Source organism: Belonocnema kinseyi, chromosome 1, assembly GCF_010883055.1.
Source record: "Belonocnema kinseyi isolate 2016_QV_RU_SX_M_011 chromosome 1, B_treatae_v1, whole genome shotgun sequence".
In the NCBI taxonomy this organism is placed as follows: domain Eukaryota; kingdom Metazoa; phylum Arthropoda; class Insecta; order Hymenoptera; family Cynipidae; genus Belonocnema; species Belonocnema kinseyi.
The window spans coordinates 16,871,072-16,898,836 of NC_046657.1; the positions used below are offsets into that span (position 1 = coordinate 16,871,072).

Genomic DNA, 27,765 nt, shown 5'->3' on the forward strand with positions numbered 1-27,765 from the left:
TGTAAAGTAAATTGTGTAACCTTTGAATAAAATAAGTCGAGTACCATTCGGTGACTCGACCACTTTTTTAAAAATTCAAACGTGTATAATTCGGCATAACAAGGATTACATTAAATTACATTTTTTCTGTTATAAACCAATTTTGGACAAAAAGAAAAAAGAGGAAAGAAAAATGAGAAAATGATTAGATTATTATTATATTAGAAAATTTAATTTTTAACAAAACTTTAATTTTCAACAAACTAATAAAAATAACTTCAACCGCAACCAGTTGCATTTCCAACCAAATAGTTGATTTTTTAGCCAAATAATTAAATTTGTAACCTACAATAATGAATTTTCAACCAAATAGTCTAATTTTTAAGAAAAAAAGATTAACCTCAATTAAGTACAGTGGTATCCTCAAACAAAAAGTTGATTTTTCAAGCGAAAAAAGAAGTTTTTAGAATAAAGCTGAATTCTCAACAAAATAGTATAATTTTCAACGAAATAGTGATGAATCTTCAACAAAAACAAATTTTGACAAAGAAGTTCAGCTTTCAACCAAGTTGAAAATATTTTTATTTTAAATAAAAAACAACAGACGAATTTTTATCAAAATACTTAAATTCTCAACCAGAGATGGATCATCAACTAACAAAATGAATTTTTAATAAATTAGTTCAACTTTCAACCAAGTAGTTAATGTTTAAATAAAAAAGATTAATTTTCATTAAAAAAAAAGAGAATTTACATCTAAATACATAAGTTTTCAACCAAATAATTCAGTTTTAAACTACAAACAACCAATTTTGAACAAAAAATGGCAGAATTAAAATTACAGTTAAGCAAATCTGCTATTCAACGAATAAAAATAAACGAATCTTTATCATAATAGTTTAATTCTCAATCAAAGGAATAAATCTTTCACTAATAAAATTAATTTTTAATAAATTAGTTTAACTTTTAACCAAGTACTTGATTTTTCTTTAAAAAAGATTCAATTTTAACCAAAAAAAGAAATCTAAAATAAAATAACCAAACTGCAATAAAAAGTTGATTTAAAAAAATTAATTAGAAACATTAACTTAATAACATTTTTCGTTGAGAATTATTATTTTTTGTTTGGATATTCAACTACTTATTTAAAAGTTGAACTACTTGGTTAAAAAATCACTTTTCTAGTTGAAGATCCATCATGTCAGTTAAAAATTAATCTCTTTATATAAAAATTCAACTCTTGAGTTGAAAATTTATCTCTTTTGATAGAAAATTAATCTTTTTTGGTTGAAAATTTAACTATTTTGTTGAAAATGCAATATACTTGGAATTCAATTCAATATGGTACCTATACATTAATTTTCCCTTTTCTGAGAGCATTTTGGACTCGAATTCTGTTGAAATATTATGTTTGTATCGAAGTATTAAATTTTATCCTTCTAATTGAAAATTTAAAGCTTCAATTAGTAAAGTAAAAATAGTACAGGTGACTGGACTCGAACTAAAGTCAGAGCCAATTCGTGGCAACACACCTGCGCAGCCTCTGTTTTGGAAGTTACAAGATTCCGAAATAATATCTTTTATAGACATTATTGCTCAAATTGCAGATCCTAATCTTTAAAAAAATTCAGATTTTTATGGTCTAAAACAAAATTAAGAAATTATTGCTTCCTGTACATTATTTTGAAACGGTCAAGAAAATTTGATATTTAAAGAATCCGAAAAAAAGTAAATTTTCTCATTCTTATTATCTCCAATTTTTCGTTTCTTAACTTATTCAGCATTTCAGCACTGTCGACGAAAATAACATGAAAAATACGAAGAGATTTTGACAGCCAGGCCAAAATAAAACTGATATTTACATTTTTTATAGTCCACATTGCGACTGAAGATAATATTACGATTTCTCGTGAACTCTCTTGTGCTACAAGTCGACTAGAATAAATTACGAATACTTAAGACATTTTTTTAGCTGTTTAAAAAATTTGTTTTTTAACGATTTCAACATTTTGTTGAAAAATGTTGACAATACTGTTTATATAAAATGAGTTTTTAACAATGTAGTTCAACTTTCAACAAAGCAGTTAAATTTTTAATCAAGAAAATTTATTTTATACCAAAAATGATCAATTTACAATAAAACACATCAATTTTTTCAACCAAAGTGTTGAATTTTCAACTAGAAGCAATCAATTTTCTACCAATCACGGAAAAGTTAAATGTTAATTCACAAATTGATTTTGCAGCAAAAAAAGAACGTATTTTTAACAAAATAGTTAAATCTTCAACCAATAAAATGAATGTTTAACAAAGTAGTTTAACTGTCTAAAAAATAACTGAATTTGAACCAAAGATATGAATTCTAACTGAAAAGTTGAATAGTTACATTTTCAACTTAAAACGATTAATTTTCAACAAAAAATGGAATAGTTAAGTTTTCAGTTGAAAAAATTAATTTTTAATATTAAAAAAAGCGAATTTTGAACAGTATAATAATTAATATGATATAATTTTTTACCCATAAAATGAATATTTAACAACATGTAGTTCAACTTTCAACAAAGTACTTTAATTTTTAACATTGACACATTAAAATAATTTTAAGTTAATGGATTTTTTAAAATTTTAACTTTCAAATATGAAAATGTGATTTATTAATAACCTTTTTAAAAAATAATTCCAGAAAAAATTGAAACGTATGTATCATACAATTCTGAAAATTAAACTCAGATTCTCATTTCACAACATCACAAACATTTTAAAAAATTATTAAATTGGAATAGAGGTATTTTAAATGTAAATAAATTTTTATTATAAAAGTTATAACGAATATTCAATTACATAACCGTAAAGGAAATTATTATTTTTGATTACTTAATCAAGATGTTGCCCTATGAGTAAAAAATAGCCGCCACCATGCTCACTACCAATCAAGTTTAGCTGTTTTTATAAGAAGGATATATAGAAAAATATATACTAAAAATAGCAAAAGAAATTCTAATTTCAAACTCAAACATTAGAAATTTGTTTTTACAATTTAGACGTGGATAAATTTTTAAAAACAGAAACGCGATATTTCAACTTCGTTTGTTACCCCTTTTTGCAATCAGCGGGTTCGCGGAATTTCTTGATTGTTTGTCGAAACTCGAGTTACAAATGGGGCTCGCAGGCACGCAAACATAACTACGCCAATGGACAGTCTCATAAACCAAGGAGCATAACGAGGCCTGACTGAGGAACATTCAAGGCACCTTCGCATTTCTCGTGCTCGCTCACGTAAATTTTATAATCACGCACCGTTCATAATTCATCCCAGGTTAAAAAAATATTATCTTTCACTATTTTCCAACCAATTTTAATTTTAAATTTTAATTAAAACGTATTTCGAAACCTTTATTTATTTGGTTTATTGTTTAAAACGGCCGGGATGCTTTAAAAACGATTAAAAAGTATTTAAAATTTTGAATTTCGCGCCAAAAATGATCTCAAAATTAAGGGTTATGTTTGAGTGTGCCGTAACGATTTTGGCGCAAAATTCAAATGGTTATATTTCAATGTCTAATCTTAAATTGAGATTGTAATCTATTTTCAAAAGGCGATAATACTTGAGATGTTTATTATCGTGAATTCTGAGTCACCCCTAGTGAGAATGTGACGACAGCTATTAGCGAGGGTGGAAAAAATGGGGAGTGTGAAGAACAGTCATCGAGATTGCACGCACGAGTAATCATGAATGGAAGGCGAAAATCAGTAGAGCGACAAATAATCTCTTCTTTCAATCCCCATTTATTTTTTTCGCCCTTTTTTTAAATTGCAGGTCTCTAGAACTTAACAAGCGAAGGACATTTTTTTTCAGTGGAGAATTTTTAGTCAGATTACAACTAAAAATAATTTTTACTTGATACAACTTAAATTTGCCGCCAGAATTATATAAAAATTCGAGGTTATGTATAAGTCTGACAGATAAATTGCAGCGCGAAATTTAAATTGTAAATTGAATATATTTATAAAGTATGTAGAGAGAATTTGGTTGAAAGAAAGTGTATTTGCAGTCAATTTTTTTTTTAAATAGAACTTACCACTCAGTTCGTCTGCATCGACGTCCCTTGTTACCAAAACGGCAATAGTGTGAGCAGCGGGAATGCCCCAGGCAGCAACAGAACCTACAGTGGAGAAACCCTGCTGAAGACCAAATCCATTTTCCTTGCAATTATCTGGTGATTTTGTCCATTTTCTGGAGACTATACACCACCATGCGCAAATTACGACCCACCTAAAACAAAAATTTTAAAAAAATTTAATGTTGTAACTTTTTTAGAAATAAAAAGAATTTGATTCAAATGTATGCAGAAATTGTTTTTGCGTATAGGAAGTTAACATTTAATTTAAACTTCGCGCTAAAATGTTATAAACATTAGAGGTTTTGTTTAAGTGTGGAATGAAGATTGTGAACCGTAATTTAAATTGAAAAAATCTTTAAATCTTGACGTTTTTTTAGCATAAATTTTGAATGCAATTTGTTTAGTAATTTATCATGGAAAACTGCAATTGAAACTGTTCAATTTTAAAGATGCCTGAAAAAAAATTCTTTATTCATTTAATGATTTTGGAAATCAAAAGTCAAGTTTCCTATTCTAAATCTTCCAAATTGAAGGAATTTTTCATATCAATAATCAAAATTAGAGAAATTTTTTCTTATAAACTTTACAAATTAAAAACTCTTAAATTTGAAAAATTTACCATTGACAATTCTTTAATTTTGAAAATTTATATTTTAAAAGTATTCAATTTTAGAAATAAAAATTTAGGTTTTCAATTCTAAATTTGGCAAATTGTTATAAACATTAGAGGTGATGCTTAGATATGCCATATAGATTGTGACGCGAATTTCAAATTTAAACTTTAATTATTTTAGAAATTGAAATTCATATTTTTAATTCTGTTTCTTTCAAATTGAAGAAATTTCAAATGTAAATAATGAAAATTACAGTCAAATTTAAAAAACTAAAAAATTCGTTTGAAATATTCACAGAAATTTTTCTTTTCAAGTAAAGGCACTAATATTCAGATTGAAACTTCGCGCCAAAATGATATAAGCATTATATGTAGGTTATGTTTAAGTGTGCCAATAGATTTTTGCGCGAATTTCAAATTGGAGTATTCTTAAATTCTATTTTCTCTTGACGTTTTTTTTTACCATAAATAAGGATTGCAATTTGGTTAACGAGAATCTAGGGAAGGGAAGTATAGCTATAATTATACAATCGAGGTTTTTGGTCTGCGAGTGAATTCTCCTCCATCATCCAAGAGAGCTTCCCTTTCTTTTCAATGCGACCCTGAACTTTCTCAGGTACTTAAAACAGTCCTGAACGCGAGACTGTGTCTGTGAACACCAGAGGGAGAAAAAGAACAAATTCCGGGGAAAAGAGAAGAAAAAGAAAGGACGGAGGCTGGGACTGGAGAACACGAGCGTTTGCATGTCCTGCGACCGGTTTGCTGGTTTTAGGTTTCATCGAATACGAAGCGATGATTTTCGCACGCCGGGAGCCTTTCTAAACAAACTTTTGTTTAATAAAACAACAAAGGCGACTCGTAACTGTCTAGAATGTTGGACAATTTTTATATAAAGAGCAAAAATAGCGTTTCTTATTATGATGGCCTAATTAACAAATTAAAACGTATGCTTCAATTTGAAGTACCGCAAAATGCAATAAATAATAATAATAATAATAATACATTTAAATAAATATTGAATTAGCTACAACTGCTTCTATACTATTTTAATGAATTTTAAAAATATTGTATTAATTTTAAAATTAATTTTAATTTAATCGACTTTCATTCATCAGTAGCGTTAATTTCATTATTTAAATATAATATTTTGTCTCAGCAGAAATTATAGACAAAAAAAACTGAATCACATGTTTACATTTGGAAATCCGTGAACTTGTTTCGTTTTAAATATTTATAAGTGAAAAACATTCAACTTAAAAAAATCGTTTGAAGTGCTCTGCCTTGCAGATTTCCAATTGAAGATCCTTCAATTTTCGTTTGTAAATAATTAAAATTGAGGTAGTTTTGAATATTTTTCTAAATACTTCAATTTTGAAGATTGAGATACAATTAAAAAATACTTAATTTTTAAAATATATAAATAAAAATTGTTTAAAAAGTGGGACGATGGTCGTGGGGGTTAAAGCGTAGGCTTTGGACCCACTCCTTCGGCTTGCGGGTTCGATTCCCGCCTCGCACTCTGGAAGAGTCTCGGTGGCCCATGCGGTGAACACTAGCCTAGCAAGGGAGTTGTTCATCTCCGGAGAGTCGTGGGACCGGTACCTCTAGAGAAAAAGGTTTTCTCTAAGTACTTAAGGCTGTTGCTCTTGGTGGTTCGGAACCCACCTTAAACTGTAGGTCCCCCTTCCACCACCAAGTAAGTGTGTGGAGGGTGTGTAAAAGAAATAAAGAAGGTGTAAGAAAAATGTAAACCCTTAGGGGACACATTAGAAGCTTCCATCTCAAGTAAAAATTGTTTAAATTTGGATTTCAATCCTATGCCTTCTAAATTGAAGAAAATTCTCATGTAAATCATAAAAATTAAGGTTTTTTGTTTCTAAAACTTAAAACTTACATAATTTTTAAATGTAAATTTTCACAATTAAAAACTCTTAAATTTTTTAAGATTTATAACTGAAAATTATTAAATTTGCATGATTCGAAGAACAAGAGGCATATTTTTAATTTAATTCTAAATCTTCCAAATTAAAAAAGTTTCGCATGTAGTTAAAATTAAAAACTCTTCAACTTTGGTGAATCACATTTGAAAAATCTTTAATTTTAAAGATTTATAAATCAAAATTCTTATTAAAAATGGAAGAAATATTCCATTTAAAGTATCATTATTAGAGAATTTTTAATTGTCAAAATTAAAAATGGAGAAATTTGTAATTTTAAGTTGTCGAAATCAAAAAACACTTCCATTTTAAAGTCTTACAAAATTTCTACAATTTGAAACAGTTAAAATTGAAAATTCTTCAAAATTCACGGTTCACAATTTATAATTCTTTAATTTTTAGGACTTACAATTGTAAATTTTGTAATTTGGAGGATGTATGAATCAAAAGTTTGATTTTAGAAATAAAAAATCAAGTTTTCAATTTTTCCATTTGAACAAATTTCGAATGTCAATTATAAAAATTACATCGTTTTTAACTTTAAATTGACAACAAAAAACTCTTTAATTTAAAGTATTTAAGATTCAAAGTTTTACAATTTTAAAGAGTTACAATTGAAAATTGTCCAATTTTCACGACTTTAAATTCTTCAATTTTGAATTTCCTAATTTTAAATATTTATAAATTAAAATTCTTAAATTGTAATCATTTTGAAAATTAAATTCTAAATCTTTCAAATTGAAAAAATTTCCAATTTAAAGCTTTAAAGTTACCAAATTTTTAATTGTAAAACTTAAGGATTGTGAAATTTTTAATTTGTATTGTAAAGGTATGAATTTCAAAGATTTACAATTGAGAATTTTTCAATTTGAACGATTTGCAATTTTAAAAAATTGCAATTAAAGACTCTTCAATATTCAATATTTATAATAGAATATGATGCAATTTTTATTGCTTTTTTGTAAATGTTTAACTTTAAAATGTATTGAGTTATTCAATAAAAATGACAGTGTTGATTAATTTTTCGGAAATTCTTATAATTTGTATCTAAATAATTTTAAATAACGAGAATTGGATATACCAATGTAAGCAAATGATATTATTTTTGTTGACCAGTGTTTTAATTAATGTTTTATGTCAAATACTAAGTATTATCGATTACTCATCTAATATTATGAGAAGAGAGAAAAAATTTGCTTCAGTCCGGATTTGAACCAAGAACAGAACTAACCATCAGTGGAACGTTCACCAATTTCGCCACTGAGACCTCAGCATAGAATTCCTTTTTCCATTTTTCCTTGACTTGTTTCTCAAAATATTAGACCAGCAATCTATACTATTTAATATTTATCAGAAAAAAATTGATATTCGAATACTAACTAACGAAGAATAAAAATGTTTGCCAACCTATTTTTATCAAGTAAGCCCCGATTCGTTCATCCTATCAGGCGACAAAAAGATGGACGCCCACTCGAACAGCTGATCCATATTTAAGAAAATAAACCTCCAGGAATTCTTCTAGGAAACCTGACAAATTTAGCCCACTAAAATCAGTTCTTTCTCATAATATTTATCATGCTTCTCTATAAACTTGTCTTAGATGACTTAGATGATCATCCGTTTTTTCGGCTATTTCAATTTACACTTTGAGGTGCTAAACGATTTTTTTTTAACTCGAACTAAAAAGTCAGTAAAGAATCCCAGAAGCGATGAGAAGACACGACTACCGGATTCTGGGGTCGACTAGCACGAATAATACGAAATAAGCAAACACTTGAAACCTCCTCTTTTCCATCGCTCGCTTCAAGAGCTCGGCAAACTGAGAGTTCGTTTCAAAACCTTGGTTTTAACCGTTTTAACTCAAGTATTTTGCCTGACAAATATTCCGAAAGTTTATGAGAAGAAACGAAATATTTTGAAATCGTGGAATAAATCTTAAGAAAGGGGGGATGAAAATTATTGATTTTCTTTTACAAGTCATTCAAACATAGACTTCAGACTCTTTCTCCGATTTCCCCCTTTTTAAAAGAATTCCTCCCTTTTCTCCTGTTTTCAAGAAACTCCCCACCCTTTTTCGTTTTTGTTTGCTTAACAACAAACCGAAAAATAAAATCCCACTACTTTTGGTTGAAAAGTCTGCTATTATATTTTGGGTTCTGAATTCATCTCGTTTGGTTGAAGATTCATCTATTTGGTTAAAAATGCATCTTTTTTGTTTGAAAATTCAAACACTTTATTGAAATTTGAACCACTTTCATTAAAAATTTAACTTTTTTCTTAATAATTTTCTTTCGGAATTAGATTTTTTTACAAAAATGTACTGTTCAATTTCTGGTTAAAAACTGATACGGGTAATTAAAAATTGATATTTTTTAGTTGAAAAGCCAACTATTTGGTTGAAATTTCAAGAATGTTGTGGAGAATGCGTCGTTTTTCTTGGAATTTAACTGTTTTTTTTTTTTTTGCAAAGTAAAATCTTTTTTGGTTCAAATATCACCTATTATACACATTTCGTTGATAATTCATCTATTTTGATGAAAAAGCAACTATTTGGTTTAGAGTTAAACTATTTTTTCAAAAATTGATTTTTGTTTTTTTGGCTCAGGTTCATCATTTTAGGTCTCGTTTTAGGTGAAAGTGAATATTTTGGGGTTAAAAATTGAACTATTTTATACAAAACTCATCGTTTAGGCTTCGAAACTGAATAAAGTGGTAGAAAATCAAATTACATTTTTTGATAAAAATTCATATTTTTGATTAAAAAAACTATTTTTATGAAAATTTAACCATTTGGTTAGAAATTATTATTATTATGATTTTTTTAAAATCATATTTTCGGATTGAAAAATCTTTTATTTTGTAGATATTTGATATTTTTGGCTTCAAAATTGAACAATTTTATTGAAAATTCGTCTTTTTTGATAGGAGATGAATCTTCTTGGTAGAAAATTAATCTTTTTTGTTTGAAAAAATGTAACTAACTTGGTTAAAGATTGAACTTTTTTTTTTTAAACTTATTTTATTAAATGAAAATACATCTTTTTGGTAGAAAACGCAATTATTTTGTTAATAACTCATTTTTTTGTTCGTTGGAAAAAATTTGTTTTTAACTGCAAATTGAACTATACCATTATTGGTTGAAAATTAATCGTTTTAGTAGAAAATGTAACAATTTGGTTGAAAACTGACGTAATTTGTTGTGGCGTCCTTTTTTTTGTAGTAAATTAATCTCATTTGTTGAAAATTCAACTACAGGATTGAAGGTAGAATTGCTTTATTAATATTTTATTTTCATAGCTGAAGATTCATCTTTTTGGTAGAAAATTTAACTATTTTTTTAAAAATGTTTTTGTTCTTGTTAAAAATCAATTTTTTCAACTGCAAATATAACTATTCCACTTTTAGTTAAAAATTAGGCGTAAATTAATCTTATGAGTTGAAAAATCAACTATACATGTTTGAAGAAATGATCTGCTTTGTTAAAAAATTATTTTCTTAGCTGAAGATTAATCTTTTGTGTAGAAAATTTAACTAATTTCTTTAAAAATTCGTTTTTCCTTGTTAAAAATCAATTTGCTTTTAGTTGAAAGTTCAAGAACTTGTTTAAAAATTGATGTCTTTTGTCGCAAATTGCCTCTTTTCGAGTAGAAAAATAACCTTCTAGATTGAAAATTCAACTACTATCGTGACAGTTGATCTATTTTGTGAAAAATTGATTTCATTAGTTAAAGATCTATTTCCTTGGTTCACATTTGAACTGTTTTGATAAAAATTCATTATTTTGGCAGAAAATCAGTATATCTTGGGGTTGAAAATTCAACTGCTTCCTAGAGAATTTACCTTTTTGGTTTGAAAATTGAGTACAGTTTAGTTCTCTTAACCGAAAAATCTGCCCTGATTGAAAATACATATTTTGGATTTGAAAATGTATCTTTTTTGTTAGAAATTTCATGTTTTTGATTAAAGATATAACTGTTTTCTTCAAAAATAACGTGTCTGGGTTCAGGATTAAACTATTTTGTTGAAAATTCATAATTTTTATTTAAATTCAACTATTTTTTATATAAAATTAAAATCTTTTCTTGGTTCAAATATCAACTATTATATTTTTAGTTGAGAAGTAATATTTTTTATTGAAAAATCAACTACTTGGTCGAAAGTTAAATTTCTTCGTTAAAAATGAATTTTTGTTGCAGTTGAATAATAATTGTGTTATATTTGAAAATGCAACTATATTGTTCAAAAATGAATTAAATATGGTACTTATACATTAATTTGATTAAAAAGAATTTATTCTATTTTGTGGAAATGCTCGGCGTTTTGGCTTGAAAATTGAACATTTTGGATTAATTTTTTTTCCATTATTAACTGAAAACTCTTACTTTATTTAAAATTCAACTCTTGGTAATTTTTCTATTTGAATTCAAAATTAATCCTTTTTGGTAGAAATTTTTATTTTTTTTTGGTTAAACATGCAACTCTGTGGTTGAAATTGAATCTTTTTTAGTTCAAATCAACTATTTTTATCAAAAATTTAAATCTTTTCTTAGTTAAAATATCAGCTATTACATTATTTGTTAATATTTATTATGTTTCATTGGATGACACCTAATAAATTGACGAAAATAATGTTATTCACAGAACTACGTAAGGTAGTAAGGAAATATGAGGTGGTGGGGGCGGGGGGGGGGGGGAATAACGGATCCTAAAAACGGGGGGTGAGTGGTTGAAAATTTCAGAAAAAAAACTTGACGTAATTTGTGTACAGCCCCTAACATGATTGGATAACAATTTAATTTGCCTTTGAGGTATTGATTGGGTTCTTTGAGATTGTTTATGAACTCGATTATATGTATAATCTTGTAAGGAGAATTGACGTATCTCGGAAGAGAGCCGACCCGTAATTAATAATTCCAAAAAATGATTGGATTCTTGGGAGAGGCTGCATTCACCCGTGCATAACAGATGTCGAAAAAGTTTACCATGCATGATGGGCGATACCCATTTGGTCGCCAGCTACCTGTTTGCTCTACCCCCTCCACCCAACTTCCCCTCATGTAGCTCAGGGATCAACAGCCGCTGTCACCGACCCTTACCAACAAGGGAGTCCTCGAGACTAATGTGGAATAAGATAAAAAAACATACCATTTTTAAGACTTTATTTATTATTATTACACCATTAAGCCATTTCCCTTTCGGGGTAGGCGTGACTCACTCGGCAGGGGAAAGGAGTAGTGTGTGGAAGGGATAGAGATTTTTTAGATTGATCCAGAATTTTCGTGCTATTTAAGTAAATAACACGTACATTCCGCAACACTGCTCCGACCCAGGTTGCTGATCAATCTCTCTAGCAATCACCCCAAGCGAAGAACCTCACGAAGTCGTTATGTAAGGTTCCCCAACTTTGCGATCAGTAATTTGAAAATATTATATTCCAAATCCTCATTTTTCGCGATTTTGACAATAAATAGGTATCAAGAAAATCCCAATGCCGATTGGGTAATTCGAAAAACTCGACCAAGACAGGAATTTTCTACAAAATAGTTCAATTTCTAACCAAACTGATTAATTTTGGTTTAAAAAATGAATCCTGAACAAAAAATGTAATAGTTGTTATTTGCAATAAAAGATATTTTAATTTAAAAAAAAATACTGTTAAATTGAACTAAAAAATATGAACATTCGATAAAAGAATTGAAATTTCAAACAAGAAAGATTTTTTAAACCATGAATTAAAAGTTAGAAAAAAAGTTTTTAATCAAATCAAATCAATTTTCAACGAAATAGTTAAATTTTTATCTAAAAAAATCAATTATCATCCAAAAATATTGAATGTCTGAAAAAAAATGTCGACAAGAAGTTGAATAGTTCAATTTTTAGTTAAAAAAATTAATTTTCAATAAAGAAACTAATTTTAAACCAACTATTTTAATTTTTAATGGAATTCTTAGCCTCACAGTTGAATTGTCAATAGAAAAGGTTAATTTTTTGCTAAAAAAAAGGCAAATGATAAAAAAAAATAGTAACAAAAGGGAAAAGGTTTCATAAAAATACAGAAATTTTCAAACAAATATTTGAATTTTCCACTTATTTGTTAACTTAATGTGCAAACTGATGTTTAACTAAACATGACATAGTTAAATTTTCAGTTAGGAATATTAATTTTTAAGCCAAAAAAATTTATTTTTGACCAAAAAGATAAATTTTCGAACGACAAATAATAACTTCTTACAAAATACATAAATTTTTCAATTTAAAAGATAAGTTTTCTACCGATAATGAATACCTTGTTAAGAAATACATGAATTTTCGAAATAAAAGATGAATTAGTCACCAAGAAGGTTATGTTTCTATCATAAAAGACAAATTTTCAACAAAATACAGAGATTATTAACGGAATAGTTGAACTTTTAATTAAACGAAATAAATGTTCCAATAAAAATGGAAAAGATAAATTTTACGTTAAACAAAATAATTTGATAAAAAGGTTAGATTTTGAAAAACAAGGTTTGTCAACTAATCATCAATCATCAAACAAAAAAATTAATTTTGTAAAAAGTATTTTTACTTTCAACTAAGTAGTTGAATTTTGAACCAAAGAAAGTTTTTCAGTCGCTATTCACGATTACCTAAAATCTTGGAAATTTGAATCAAATAGTTATATTACAAGAAAATTCCAGAGACCAAAGTAAAATTTACAGGATAAAGGGAGCAAGAATTGATTGAAATACCTTATAAATTCCAAATTTTCCCGTTTTTCTTTCTGTTTTTTTTTTTTTTTTTTTGTAAAAAATAAATGTTTTGTAAAATCATTTTAAAAATGTTGGAAAATAACAAGAGTTTTTTCTAAAGAAAGCGTGATTAGTGTAATGTTCTAGGATTTCTAAATTAGTAATTGAAAAATAATATTTATTTTGATTTATTACTTAATAGTACAAAGGATTCTCTGCTGGCAAGGTTCGGTGACAGCGTCTGGCGATTCTTCATATACATGAGGAGAAGTTTGGTGGAGGGGGTAAAGCAAGCAGGTAGACGGCGATCAAATGGGCCCTGCCGGTGCGTGATAGCCCATCCACTATATCTGGAGGCTTCATCACTCAACGAGAAAATTACGGAGGAGGGTTGGGACGAGATTGGCAGAAGAGGACCAATAATTAGAGCTAAATTACCCTGTGTTTGTTTTACTCACTCCAAGCAATGCAGATGCATGCTAATCGGCCAATCACTGCCACTACATAAGAGGCCGTCCCAAGGGGGCAAAAACTCTTTAAAATTCGGTACAGCCGAGGTAAATTTCACCGGATTATATCCAATTACCCTGGATTACCTATTTATGAAAAATTACTCTGGATCACGTAAAATTACGGTATATTACTTCGCCTAAACTAGACTCACGCAAATTTTCAACCCAAAAGGATTACGTCTAATAAAAACTATTGAATCTTTAACAAACCAAATGAACTTTTAAGCAAATAGTTGAATTTTTAACTAAAAAATATAAGCTTTCCGCCAAAAATGGAATACTATCCTTCTATGTTAAAAAATTTAATTTTAACTTTTAAAAACGAATTTTCATCATTATAGTTCAATTTTCGAACAAAAACCAACTATTTTTCAACAAAATAGTACAATTATAAACAAAACAAAAAAATGAATTTTCCACTAAAATGAAGAATATTCAACCAAAAAATTACTTTGTAACCGAATTTTTTTTATTTTGTTACAAAGTCGATTAATTTTTAACCAGAAGATGTGAATTTCCAAGAAAAATTTAATAGTTGATGTTTCAACAAAAACATATTTTAATTTCAAATCAAAAACAGTCGAAGTCAGCTAAAAAACAGGATTTTTTAACAAAATTGTTGAATTTTCAACCAAGAAGATTAATTTTCTACTAAAAAAACACAAATTTTCTCATAGAAAAGACGAATCTTCAACAAACTAAATCAATTTTCAATAAAAATTTTAATTTTCAACCAAATAGTTGAATTTTGAACTAAAAAATATATCAAATAGTAACATTTTCAATCAAAGAAATGAATTTTTGACTAAAAGGATAAAACTTCAACTGAAATAATTAAATTTTCACATAACAACTAACGATTATACAACAAACTAGTACATTTTTTAACAAAAGAGATGAATTTTCAACTAAAATAAAGAATCCTCAACCAAAAAATTACTTTTTACCCAAATCTTGTATTTTGCTACAAAGTAGATTAATTTTCAACCAAAAGAGATGAATTCTCAATAAAAAATGTAATATTTGATATTTCAACAAAAACAGATTTTAATTTTAAATAAAAAACAGTTCAATTCAACCAAAAAATACGAATTTTTAACAAATTAATTGAATTTTTAACAAAAAGGGCAAATTTTCAATCAAACAGATGCTTTTTAATAAAAAAAACTCTTTTCTACCAAATAGTTGAATTTCAAGACAAAAAACTATTTTTCTATTTTTTTACACAAAACAGTTGAATAGAATGCTTATGTAAATCCTTAACTAAAAAAAAATTCATTTTCAAACGAACTTTTAACCAGAAAATTTATTTTCTACCAAAAAGAGATGAATTTTCAATGCATTTTACGCCAAAAAGACGCTCTTTAAACAAAACAGTCGAATTTTCAACAAAAAAGTTCGTTTATAATCAAATAGTTGGATTTTTCAACTAAAAAAATGTATTGTTATATCTGCAAACTTTTCAAGCATAGGTGAATCCTAAAAAAAGGAAATTTTTAACAAAGTAATTCAAAACCCTAAACCAAATAGTTGATTTTTCAAACAAAAAATATGAATATTCTTAAGAAAACATGTAATAGTTGATATTTCAAAAACAAACATTTAATTTGAAATAAAAAGAGATTAAAATGAACAAAAAATTACTATTTTTGAAGAACTGAAAGGCGAACTTTCAACAAAATATATGAATTACCTACTAAATAGTTGAATTTTCAACTAAAAAGATAAATCCACAACCAAACAGTTGCATTTTGAAATTTTTAGTTAAAAAATTAATTCTTTAATAAACAAAAGATTTTTTTTCAATAACATGGATAATTTTGCACAAAAAATAAATAAATTTGCTCTCAAAATTGTTACATTTTCAACCTAAAAATACAATTTTTTGACTAAACACAGGGTGGCCATTTTATTCGAAGAAAAAATTCCCGGTCATTTTACGGTTTTTTCTCGGTTCCAAACCATTTTTGATGGTCAATAAAATTAAAAAATTCAAACTCAACAGCTAACAAATTTTCCATTTGAAGTAATAAAAAATAAACTGCAAATTAAAGCACTCGAAGTGGAAATCTTAAATTCTAAACTTTTAAAATTAAGTTTAACAGTTTTTTAATTTAAAAAATTTTGTATTCAAATACCCCAAAAAAATAAAAATGTATAAAATAGAAACATTAAAAATTTGAAGAAAAAAAAATGTTTTTAAACTGAACGCTTCTTAAGTTAGAAGTCAAATTATTTTTTCATGTTAAGCAGTTTAAACCTCTTTGAAAAGTCGCAACATTTTATTTCAAAATCTTTAGAAATCTAGAAGATGTTTTAAATTTTTTAATTTAAAATTATTTTGGGGATTTTTTCAGAACTTCTAAATATCTTTTAAAATGAATGTTTTTCCTACAATTTATAGAACATTCTGCAAATTAAACAAATTTCCTTTAAATCTTCCAAATTATTTTTTTTTTGATAATTGAGGACATCTTTTAAAATATTTTAGGCATTCTCTTAAAATAATTTTTTCGGTACACATACTTTGTTTAAATTACTTGAAATAATTTTAGATGTATACAAATAATTTTGATTAATGTCAAAACTTCTAAATATCTTTTAAAATTCTTGAAATTTTTCTTCAAGTAATAAGTGTTCAATTGTCATTTATACATCGAAATTCAACAAGTACACTTAAAAATTAAACATATTAAAAATAGAACGATTAAAATCGTAACGTTCAAAGTTTAAAATATCTTCCCAATTTTAACGATTCAAGACTTTCTATGTCAAGCAATCGTATTTTAAAATAAATTATTGTTCACTTTTTAATACTTATAGTACAGACACTATTTTTTACATAATTTATAATTTTATTTGATAAAATAAAAATGTTGTGTACAAAAGTTTTCAACTTCGAACGCTTAACATTTTTAATTGTAAACTGAATGATATCATAATTGAAAAAAAATTATAACAATTATTTAAAAAACTGTTGTAATGGAACTTGAACAGATTTTCCATCTAAATATTTGTAAAATTCCCAGTAAAAGAAATAAATTAAGTGCCATTTCCCGTTCTCAAAAAATTCCCGATCATTTCCCAGTCCGGCGCCACCCTGAAACAGTTAAATTTTAAACAACAACAAAATTACTTTTTAGCCATATTGTCGAATATCCTATAAAATACATAACATTTTCACCAATTAATGGATTTTTAACCAAAAGCATGTATTTCCAACGAAGGAGATTAATTTTGGACCGCAAGATAAGTTTAAGTTTCAACAACAACAAAAAATGTTGTTAGAAAGTTATTGAAAACTTGCTGGATTACGATTTTGAAAAACCGACATGTAGAAATCGCGACAATTATTGTTCCTATTTCAATTAGGGCAGTGGTCATAATCTCACTAAAACAATTGGACCGACAAGTTCTAGTCTCGAACTGGCAGGGCCTTAGTTATCATACCCCAGATATATATCACAACTAAATGCTCAACGTACTGGAATTCGCGCCCATTCAGAAATATGGAGAACTATCCGGCGCCCTTCCAAATCCCGATCGAAATTTCTACATGAGCGTTCCAGCGGATTACCAGAGTTGTTTCTCCCTCGAATTGAGGTGCAGTGCCTTTAGTTTTTGCAAGATTTAAATGACTATGTTTTCGAAGCCTTTGAAGTGGAAGAAGAGATAATTTCATTGAATTCGCAAATTCATTGGGCATAAATCTCCCTCTGAGCAAAACAAGTATTTCTTTGTACTGAGCGATTGAAATCTTCCCCTCTTTCTTGCTAGAGTTTCCCCCTCTTTTCAAGGGCCTCTCCTTACATATATTTTCGCCAAGCATTCCTTGAGGTGTTAACGCCTCGTTAGGGTTGTCTTTTTATCAGCGTTCCTCACAACGAGACGCGAACAAGATTGGCCTTGAACGTCAAGGGATATCTCTCTCCCTCTCTCGTTCCCTCAATTCTCTCACGATTCGCGCATACCTACACTCGCCTATAAAACTCACACGAGAAACATTTTTCCGCGTGTGTGAGTAACTCCATTCATCGCATACGAGCTATCCGCTGGCAAGTTTTTGCAATTCTGAAACTATCGGACGAGGAAACTCCTGTCACTCTGCGAAACGGTTCTTAGGTCAAGAGAGGATTATATAACTGGCACAGTTAGAATGACCCAGAAAATTGTTGAAAATTTTCCGATTTTTATTCATTGAAATTAATTTTCTACCAAAAAAGACCTATTCAGAACAAACTACTCTCAACTCCCGATTTAAGACCGGTTTCGGGCATGGCTTTCTTTGGCCTTGATCCTAAATCGGGATCGTCTTAGATCGGGAGTTGAGTGTTATTCAATTTTTAACTAACATGATGAATCTTCAATAAAAAATTAATTTTTAAGAAAGGCTTCAACTTTCAAATGAGTATTTGAATTTTCAATAAAAAAAATTACTTCTCAACTAAAGATATAAAAGTTGATATTTCAAAGAAGAAAAGATTGCTATTTTAAATGAAAAAGGTGAGTTTAACCAAAAAGGTGAATTCTTATCAAAAAATGTAATATTCAATATTTCAACCAAAAAGATGTTAATTTTCGATTAAAAAAAAACAGTTGAATTCAGCTAAAAATTAAGAATTGATAATAAAATAGTTGGATCCTCAACCAAAACAGATTAATTTTCAATCAACATTTTAAAGTTTTAATCAAAAATGAATTTTCACCAGAGTTGATTTTTTCAACCAGGCAAGATTTTGCAGTTGACAGACAAAAATAACGTAAATGAAATTCCTCATTTTACAAACCAAAAAGGTAAATTCTCTAGAAAACAATTGAATTTTGATATAAAAATATGAATTTTTAACGAAAACCCTAATTTTCAAATCGAAGAGTTGAATCTTTTACGAAAATAATAGAAATTTAAACACAATAGGACGAATTTTTCACAAAACACTTGAAATTTTAACCCATAAAAATGAATTTTCTACAAAACTGTTGAATTTTAAATTAAAAACGTTCAATTTTCAATTAATTATGGAACAGTTAAATTTGCAGTTTGAAAAAAACGGATTTTAAACCAAACAAAAGCAACTAATAAAATAAACTTTTACTGAAACCGATTCATATTTAACTAATAATGGAATCATTAAATTTTTTAGTTAAAACAAATTCAGACAACAAAAAAATTAATTTTTAATAAAATAGGTAGTCACATTTTCGGCCAAAGAGATGGATCTTTAACGAATGAAATCAAATTTAATAAAGTAGTTCAACTTCCAACCAAGCAGTTAAGATTACAATCAAGATTATTTAACTACCAAAAAAGGGGAATTTACAACTAAAGACATGGATTTCCAATCAAATTGTTGAATTTAAAAACAAAAAATATTTTATCCAAAAATAGTTGTATTTTCAACCAAATAGCTTAATTTTTCATACAATGAAAAATTTTATAGATGCTATTTCAACCGATAGATATTTTTATTTTAAATAAAAAATACTTGAAGTCAAACCAAAATTTCGAAATTTTCGATACAAATTTTTTAATCTAAGGAGATGAATTTTCTAACTCAAACGACGAATTTTCAACGGAAGAGTAGAATTTTCAACCAGACAAATTGTTTATTTTTCAACCCAAAAAGGAGAATTCTCCAGAAAAAAGTTGGATTTTCAACCCAAAAAACAACTAAAACTGGAATACTTAAATTTGCAGCTAAAAAACTGGTTTTTAACCAAGAAAAAATAACGATATGTTAAGAAAATAGTTGAATTTTCTACAAAAAAAATGAATCTTCTATTAATAAATTTAAATATTATTTGTGGTATTTAAACTTTAAACCAAGTAATTAGATTTTCAATCAAGAAGATTAATTTTCTACCAAAACAGAGGAAATTACAACAAAATATATAAATTTTAAACCTAATTGTTGAATTTTCAACTAAAAACCATCAATTTAGAACTAATAATTAAATAGTTCAATTTGCAGTAAAAAATATTTGTTTTCAATAAAAAAAACGAATTTTAAACAAAAAATTAATATTTTTTTAAAAGAAATTAATTTTTAACATAGCAGCTTAACCTTCTAATATGCAGTAGAATTTTCAACTGAATAGATGAATCCTCAATGAAAAATTTAATAGTTAAGTTATCAAACAAAAACACGATCATCTTTTAGCCAAACCTGGATTAATTGAAGTTTCAATTAAGAAAATTAATTTTCAACTAGAAAACACGATTTGCAATTAAAAATTCAAAAAATTATATAAGTTTAGGAAATTCTACTGAAGATGTGCCACCAATTAGGCAGGAAAAGGTTTGAAGAGTGTCACCAAAAAGGAAGTCTTCCAGACACGAAAACACGTGTTCCTAATACGAAATGCTCAGGAAATAGAGAGGTCATGCTTTCCGAATCCATATGACATTTCTTTAAATAATTAAGAGTTCCAGACCATTATACAAACAAAACCAAATCTGGGGTAACAATTCGAGGAAAGTATCTAAGGGGCTATTTTGGCACTTAAATTTTAAACCAGAAATTTAATTTTCAACCAAAAATGTGAATTTTTAAGATAGAAAGATAACTCTTCTACCATAAAAGATGAATTTTAAATCCGAAAGGAAGGAATACAAAAAATAAGTTAATTTAAAATAAAAAAATGTGATTAACAAAATCGTTCAATTTTGATCAAAATAGTTTAATTTTTAACCAAATGTTCGAATTTTTAAGCAGAAAAGATTAAAATTAAACCAAACACAGTTAATTTTTCACTCAAATAGTCAAATCCGAAAGGACGAATTAAAACAAGATGAATTTTCATCAAAACAAAAACAGTTGAATTTTTAACTAAAGGTGAATTTAAAAAATCAATAAAGTAGCTCAACTTTTCACAAAGTAGTTGAATATTTAACCAAAAATATTAATTTTTAACCAGAGTTATATTTTCTACACAAAATGCGGAATTTTTAACAAACAATATGAATTTTCATCGAAAAAGTATTTACAATCAAATAGTTAAATTTTCTACTAAATTGTTGAATCTTTAAGCAAAAAGACGAATTTTCTATAAAAAAAGTTAAATTTTTTATCAGAAATTAAGAATTCACAACACAAAAGTTAATTCAAACAAGTGGTTGAATCCTCAACCAAAAAGATGATTCTTTAACGAGAAAACTAACTTTCAATCGAAAAAGAAGAATTTTCGACAAAATACATGAATTTTCTACTAAATGTTTAAATTTTAAACTTATGAAGGATAAATCTTTAAACGAAAATAGAATAGGTAAATTTTCAAACTGGAAAAGTCATCTTTAAACAAACAAAACACGAGTCTTTAACAGAACAATTAAGTTTTCAATGAAAGAGGCAAATCTTAAAACAGATTAACAAACTAGTTGAACTTTCAACTACCAAACAAAAAATATGAATTTTTAACCAATTAGTTACATTTTCAAAGAAAAATATTAATTTTTAACAAAAAAGGGAATTTTCTCCACCAAATAGTTGAATTATTCACTAATAATAATTTTCAATCAGATATCAATCTTTAACAAAAAATGGAATAGTTACATTTTCAGTAAAAAAAATGAATGCTCAACAAAAAAGCAAACAAATTTGGAACAATATCGTTAAATGTTCAACAACAAACAAATTTCAAGTGATAAAAATGAATTTTCAACCAAACAGTTTAATTTTTAAATAAACAATTTAAATTTTGCATTCCATAACAGAATACTTACATTTTCAGCTCAATAACTTAATTTTCAAATAAGTAAAAGGGAAAAACTTTTATCAAATATGATGAATCTTCGAACAAAATTAATTTCCAACCAAAAGTTTAATGTTCAAATAAATAGTTGAATTTTTAACTATAAAAGATCAAATTTCAACTAAAAAAAAATCAATTTTCAAACAAAACTGGAATAGTTAAATTTTCAGTTGATAAATCGACAAAATAGTTAGATTTTGAAACCAAGAGATAAATTTTTCACTAAAATTATGAATCATCAGAACAAATAAGTTTTCAAACAAAAAGTTTAACTATCAACCTAATAGTTAAATTTAAAATTTAAAAATTGATTTTTCGACCAGTAAGATTAGTTTATTACCAAAAGAAACAAATTTACAACAAAATACATGAATTTTCAATTAAATAAATAGATTTTTATTCAAAAAAATTAATTATCACCAAAAAACTAATTTTAAACTAAAAAGTTCAACTTTCAACCAGAGATAAACCTTCAATCAAAAAATCAAAATTCAACCGACCAGTTCGAATTTCAATCAATTATTTGTATTTTCGACCAAATAGTAGACTTTTCAACTAAAAAATTAACTCTTAATCAAAAGTATTTACATTTTCCTGATTGGGTTCGGACTTTGTTCAAATTTGTCGTGAAAAAAAGTACTAAAGGTCACCTACATTCTTAACGTTAATTCCAATAAAACCCTTCTGTAAACAACCGTACCCCCCCCTCTCTTAAATTGGTAAAGTAGTTTATGGGCGACCCCATAAATAAATTACGCCGGATAAAAAAGGCTGTAATGTGAATCAATAGCTATGAAAAGCCCTTTGATAAGCTTTATGAAAATCACACCTGCCACAGATAAAAAAGACTAACTTAAACATCTGTTTCTGCTCTCATGTCTCACCTGCTAGATTTCCATTTAAGATGGCTAAGCATTCCCTTGACCATAATTGTCATGCAGGTCATTATCGTTAAAGAAAGATGCGGGTTCTTAAATCAACGATCGAAGCCAGATAAATCAGAAACGCAAACTTGTATGCTAAATCGTAAGTTGCAAATAGACTGTCAAAATAAATCTAAAAATGTTATTTCCAACTCGGAAGATAAATTATGGTATCTAATTAAACACAAGGTTATTGGGGGATCGGTCTGGGTTCTTGATGTGAAGGAAGATGACGAATGAAACAGGAGATGAGCTGCAAGGCCTGGGTGGAAGTGAACCAAAAAAAGGTTTGCCAAAAAATTTGCAGTGGAAGGAGGCCCTCGATTTCACAGAACTGATAACCATGTGGTTGCATGATGTCTCTTCAGTTCTTCTTTTTGATTTGCAAACATTTTTATTGCAGAAGAAAAACAAACCTATAAGACTTAGGAGTGGTCTTCAGAGGAAGCGAATTTAGGGTAAAATATCGTAACTGGCTTGAGAAATCGACAGCCATCTTGGAGAGAAAGGAAGCTAAAGATGAAAAAAAGAAGCAACCCCAGGGGTCCTCGTACACGTCGCTCCGGGGTATATAATCAACGAGATGAGAGAGGGGTACCTAGCCACTTCGTGTTTGTTTTGTTAGTTAGCGAGTCGTTATATACCCCCTTAATCCCTCCTTCCATCACCGGTTACTAGAGTCATCTTCGCAGCATCAGCAAGCCTTTCTTTCTTTTTAGCTATACTGTACCCGGATTTCGATCCTGCATTTTTTTAAACAGTTTTTATGAGCTGAAATTGCTAAAGCGATCCTTCGAACTCCAGGGGAGATGTAAGAAGTGAAGTTAAGAAAAAGGTCCTTTGAGCTGAATCCGAAAAAATAAATCCAGTGAACCGTCCTATCTTTAATCAAAAATCGCGAATTTAATTTAAAACGGTCCTTCGAGCCAGACCACAAAATAAAAATTTCATAGTTTGTTCATGTCGTCTTATGAAATTACCCTTCGTGATTAACATGTCATACTTTGATCAAAATTCAAGCAACAAATTCCAATGCCTATTAGATTACAAGACTCAACTACAAATTTCCATCTGATTAGAGAACAAAATCAATTAAAGTGAAGCCTCGCAAGGCTTGAATCTTTACGAGCCTGCTTTGAGTTTAATCATTTCCGTCCGGCATTTGCATGATACTAACCTGAGTCCGGAGGCCCCAGTCAGGAGATAAGTCCCTGAAAATTGGTTCTGCATCAGGCCCCGAGACTCACGGAGAGATGATGGATCAGCTCGCTGGCCGCCTTTTCGTTCCTTCTTTTTTCTCTCCCTCGTTCCCGAGCGGCGTGGAGAAATTCACGAGCCGAGCCAGGTCCGAGATGCACGTTCACTGGAGATGAGACGAAGGAAGAAAGGGGCGGAGGCCAAAAGAAAAAAAAGCAGGATTGGAAACTCTGAAGCGAAGGGCGAACGGACTTCGTGGCAATAGCGCGGATACTTGTTGAAAATAATGGAACATCTAAAAAAAGGGTTTCGATTCTGAATTTTTTAAAAAGCAGGTATGTCAGAAAACGGTCCTTCGAGCCGGATCATCGAAATGAAAATTGATTAAGTTGGACTCCTAATATAACTTGCCAATAAACCTCTTATCAAAATGCGATCTTCTGAAATAATAATGAAAACCTTATCTTACTAGTTTAATGGAAGAGCGTGTGTTGTCAACTAAGGTTTATTGGGTTAAGTGAAACTGTCTGAAGGAGCCAAGTTAGTTACTCAGTTAAGAGTGACACTCGAGTCTATAAATCAAATTAGGCTTCATTCTTCAGAGTGTTTTAAGCGTCAATTTTATGAGTTTTAAATTGAATAGACCACTTAGTATTCAGTGATACATCTTTGTCCTGTATAAAGTCTTGAAAGTGACAGAAGCACCGCTTTAAAGCAAATGCGAAGAATTATGAGAGCTATCATCCGTAGCTTTCTAAACTAACTCCTACCCATCAATTACCGTAGACAGATATCAGGCGAAAGCTATTAATATCAAATTCGTGCGGGAGAAGGCCCCTTCCCAATTTCCTAAAACGAGTCTGAAAACAAACAATCCTTTGCTGATGGTAGCGGATCTAATCATAGGAGAGCTAAGCAACTCTGCGGTGCCTCTGACCTCATAGACAAAAAATCCGAACGCGAAAAGAACCAATTAATTCTAATCCTTTGCGAGTTTTCACGTTTCTTCGTTTTAATGAACATCGTACAATGAACATCAATTTTGGAAATGAATTATTATAATTTATAAATTAAAAAAAAACATGTTCATAATCTTTCATATTAAAAATGGACTTCAGAGTGAATAAATAAAACCATAATTGAATTTTGACGGGCTCTAGTTCTATCTCGTCTCGCTTAACAACCGTAACAGGTTTATTTACTCACGCCTTAAATTAAAAAACATGCTTACTTTCCCGTTACTTTTATTAATTTTTTTTATGTAACCAGGTAATAAAATACAAGCGTTGAGGGGTTACGCATGCGCATTACCTTTGTGCGCGTATAAAGGCAAATACGAAGTACATCGGCGAAAGGGCGTAGTATTATTTTTTGCTCGCCTCTGTTTCTGCATCGTAGGATATATCGTGAAGCAGCAGAATGTATAGCCATAATTTACATCCAAAGAGCCGATAAACATCGCGCCCTGTGGACACGAAGCTACGGTCCATGGACCTCATAGCACTCCCATGCATTGTCCTGACCCCCCTTTCTCTCTCTCTCACTCAGACCCTCCTCATTTCTCTCCTCTCTTTTTCTCGCATGGATACTGCTTCTCTATCCTTTTTCACCTTCCTTAACCTCTGTAGCCACCTGAGTATAAATTCACGAAAGAGGCACAGGTATCAACAACGAGTCGAAATCCGCTTGTACAAAGATGTGGAAGAGTGTTATTAAATCCAAAATTTATTCAACAAGCATTGGTACATAAAAAAGAAGAAAATATTATAGTCCCGAACAAGCCTCGTTAGCAGAATCATTCGATCATTTGGAATTCAACAAAGAGTCGGTTTTTTTCAGTAGCATTCCTAAAGAATTGTCAGTTTTGTGACAAATTCCAAAATATGTCATATCCTCAATTTAATAATGAATTTCGAAATTATTAATGAGATCCTCTGAACAAAATCCGATATTGAAAATTTGTTAAGATCCTCTACAGTAATAAATTTATAAGATCACATTTTAAATACACCCAGTTGTTTGAGCAGTCTTTCGAAAGGACAATATCAACAATTATAAGTGTTTGAAAAAATTCCCTAATTTGTGAAACAACCATGGAAGAGGATGAGCTTTTATAGTAAGACACCGGTTTCTCTGTGACTCAGCCGATGTCTCTTATATTCAGGCAGCCTTTCTCGCTTCCTTCCCTTTCGTATTCCTACCTTACTCTTCCTTCTCACCCTATACGGTGGAATGCGATTGACTCCATGCATATCTGGCAACAAGGTTCCTAGTCTCGCCCATCTAGGTTGCTTCCCAGGTAACGGGTGAACCTCCCTAATACCATTTTTCAATCTTTATCAAACAATCCATTGAAATACCTGCTCAAACATACCTTCGGAATGATAAAGTGCCAAAAGGTATCATATTATGTTTTGAAACTCGGAAGGTCAAGACCAGATCCCGGATTCGAGATTGTGATGTTCTCGGATAAGTTAGAATAACAAGGTTGGCGGATCTACAATCCCAGTTTTGATTGCGAGCGCGCAACGAATAGATTTGCATTCCGTTGTAATGGAGGGAAGCTTCGTCGGTTAAATTTTACCCGGTCGAGCTTGAGTACCTAAATCATTGCTTGCAATTTCATGTTCACTGGAAGTATGCAATTACAGAGTCTGAATCGTTTATCTACCTTGTAGATAGGTGAATCTTGGACCACCCGTTAGAAGCGCTAAGATGAGCCTCTCAACATAAATGGGATGGGTTGGGACTTGGGAGTCAAAGGCTCGTTAGCGGCACGAGGGGAGCCAACACTGTTGCCAGATTGTTAACCCTTCCCCACATCGTTCCAATGCTGATTGCTGCACGAAATGCAACATCGCAGCGGCACAGGTACTTGTATCAACCCGTGACGGGACACGAGAAAGAATCAAGGATGCAGTTCCTTTCTCGACAATGGATCAGAACCTTTCCTGACCCCCGAATTTCAAATCCACACCATCACTATTTGGAAACTGAACACCCTACAAAATTATTTTAGGTATTGTCTCACAAGCGATTTAATGTTTGTTCAGCTATTTTTCTTTGGACTTCCCACTTGACAAACGATATCCTAATAAGGCTTATATATTAAAGCCCTCTGGATGTTCAACACTTTTGAACAAAATACAGGATCTATAGTTTACTTTTGTCTTGGGTAATATAATGATGAATATTACCTCAAAGTAAACTGATTAGATATTCTTCGGTAGTATAGTAGTCAGTACTCCCCTCAAGAAAATAAAAGAAAGACTTACCAGACGCTAGCGGCATTTCCGAAGTAATAGAGTAGCAAAAAGACGACAGCACAGTAAGGATTATCCAAGCCATCCTGAGTGAGGTATTGCTGTTGATGCTGAGCGATGACAACCTGATCTTGAGAATGCACGGGAATCGCTGGCGTGCACGCGACAGCTACTCGTCCAGCAGCTAATCGAATCACGTAACCGACTGCGACAGCCGCATGGCATACAGCCAGGCACGTGATAGCTCTTTCTGAAAACCGATGAAACATACAATCAGGATTAAATTGCCTTGTCTAATCAAAGATCTTCGTCACCACAATGAGATTTCTCTCTCGACAATTGTATTTTCCAGAAGGTTAAAGTACTCACCAGCAGTGTTGGTGGTTCCGGATTGTTTTCGCGGTTTCAGCAAAGTGAAGATAGATGCAGCCACCGAGAAAAGACAAACGGTTGCGAAGGCCGCGGTCCAAGCCTCAGCAATCTTCTTATCCCTTTGTGACCAGAGAACATCAGCATCGCAGGCAGCGGCGCATCTCCCGGAGCGATTCAAAAAGATGTAGAGCCCAGATTTGGCGTACCAGGAACAACCCCAAGGTCCATTGCCGGCCCCAGCCGACTGTGAAAGAAAAAGAACCGTTCAAGACATCTTCAAGTTTTTAGCTTAGGCGACTTAAAAACTCGTCAGGAAACAACTTTTATCGTTGGGGGAATCAACTTGCATGTTAACGAGCAGCTGACTA

General features: G+C 29.7%; 1 protein-coding gene across 1 annotated transcript in view; it reads right to left on the bottom strand.

The window, feature by feature from the left end:
* The window catches only part of LOC117168406 (frizzled-4), a 44,670-nt gene that overhangs the window by 15,664 nt on the left and 1,241 nt on the right, over positions 1-27,765 (bottom strand). Inside the window, exons 3-5 of the mRNA XM_033354040.1 lie at positions 27,395-27,641; positions 27,038-27,275; positions 4,059-4,252 (exon numbers count right to left, since the gene is read on the bottom strand). Coding sequence (XP_033209931.1) covers positions 4,059-4,252; positions 27,038-27,275; positions 27,395-27,641 — 679 coding nt within the window. The remainder of the gene's footprint in view (positions 1-4,058; positions 4,253-27,037; positions 27,276-27,394; positions 27,642-27,765) is intronic.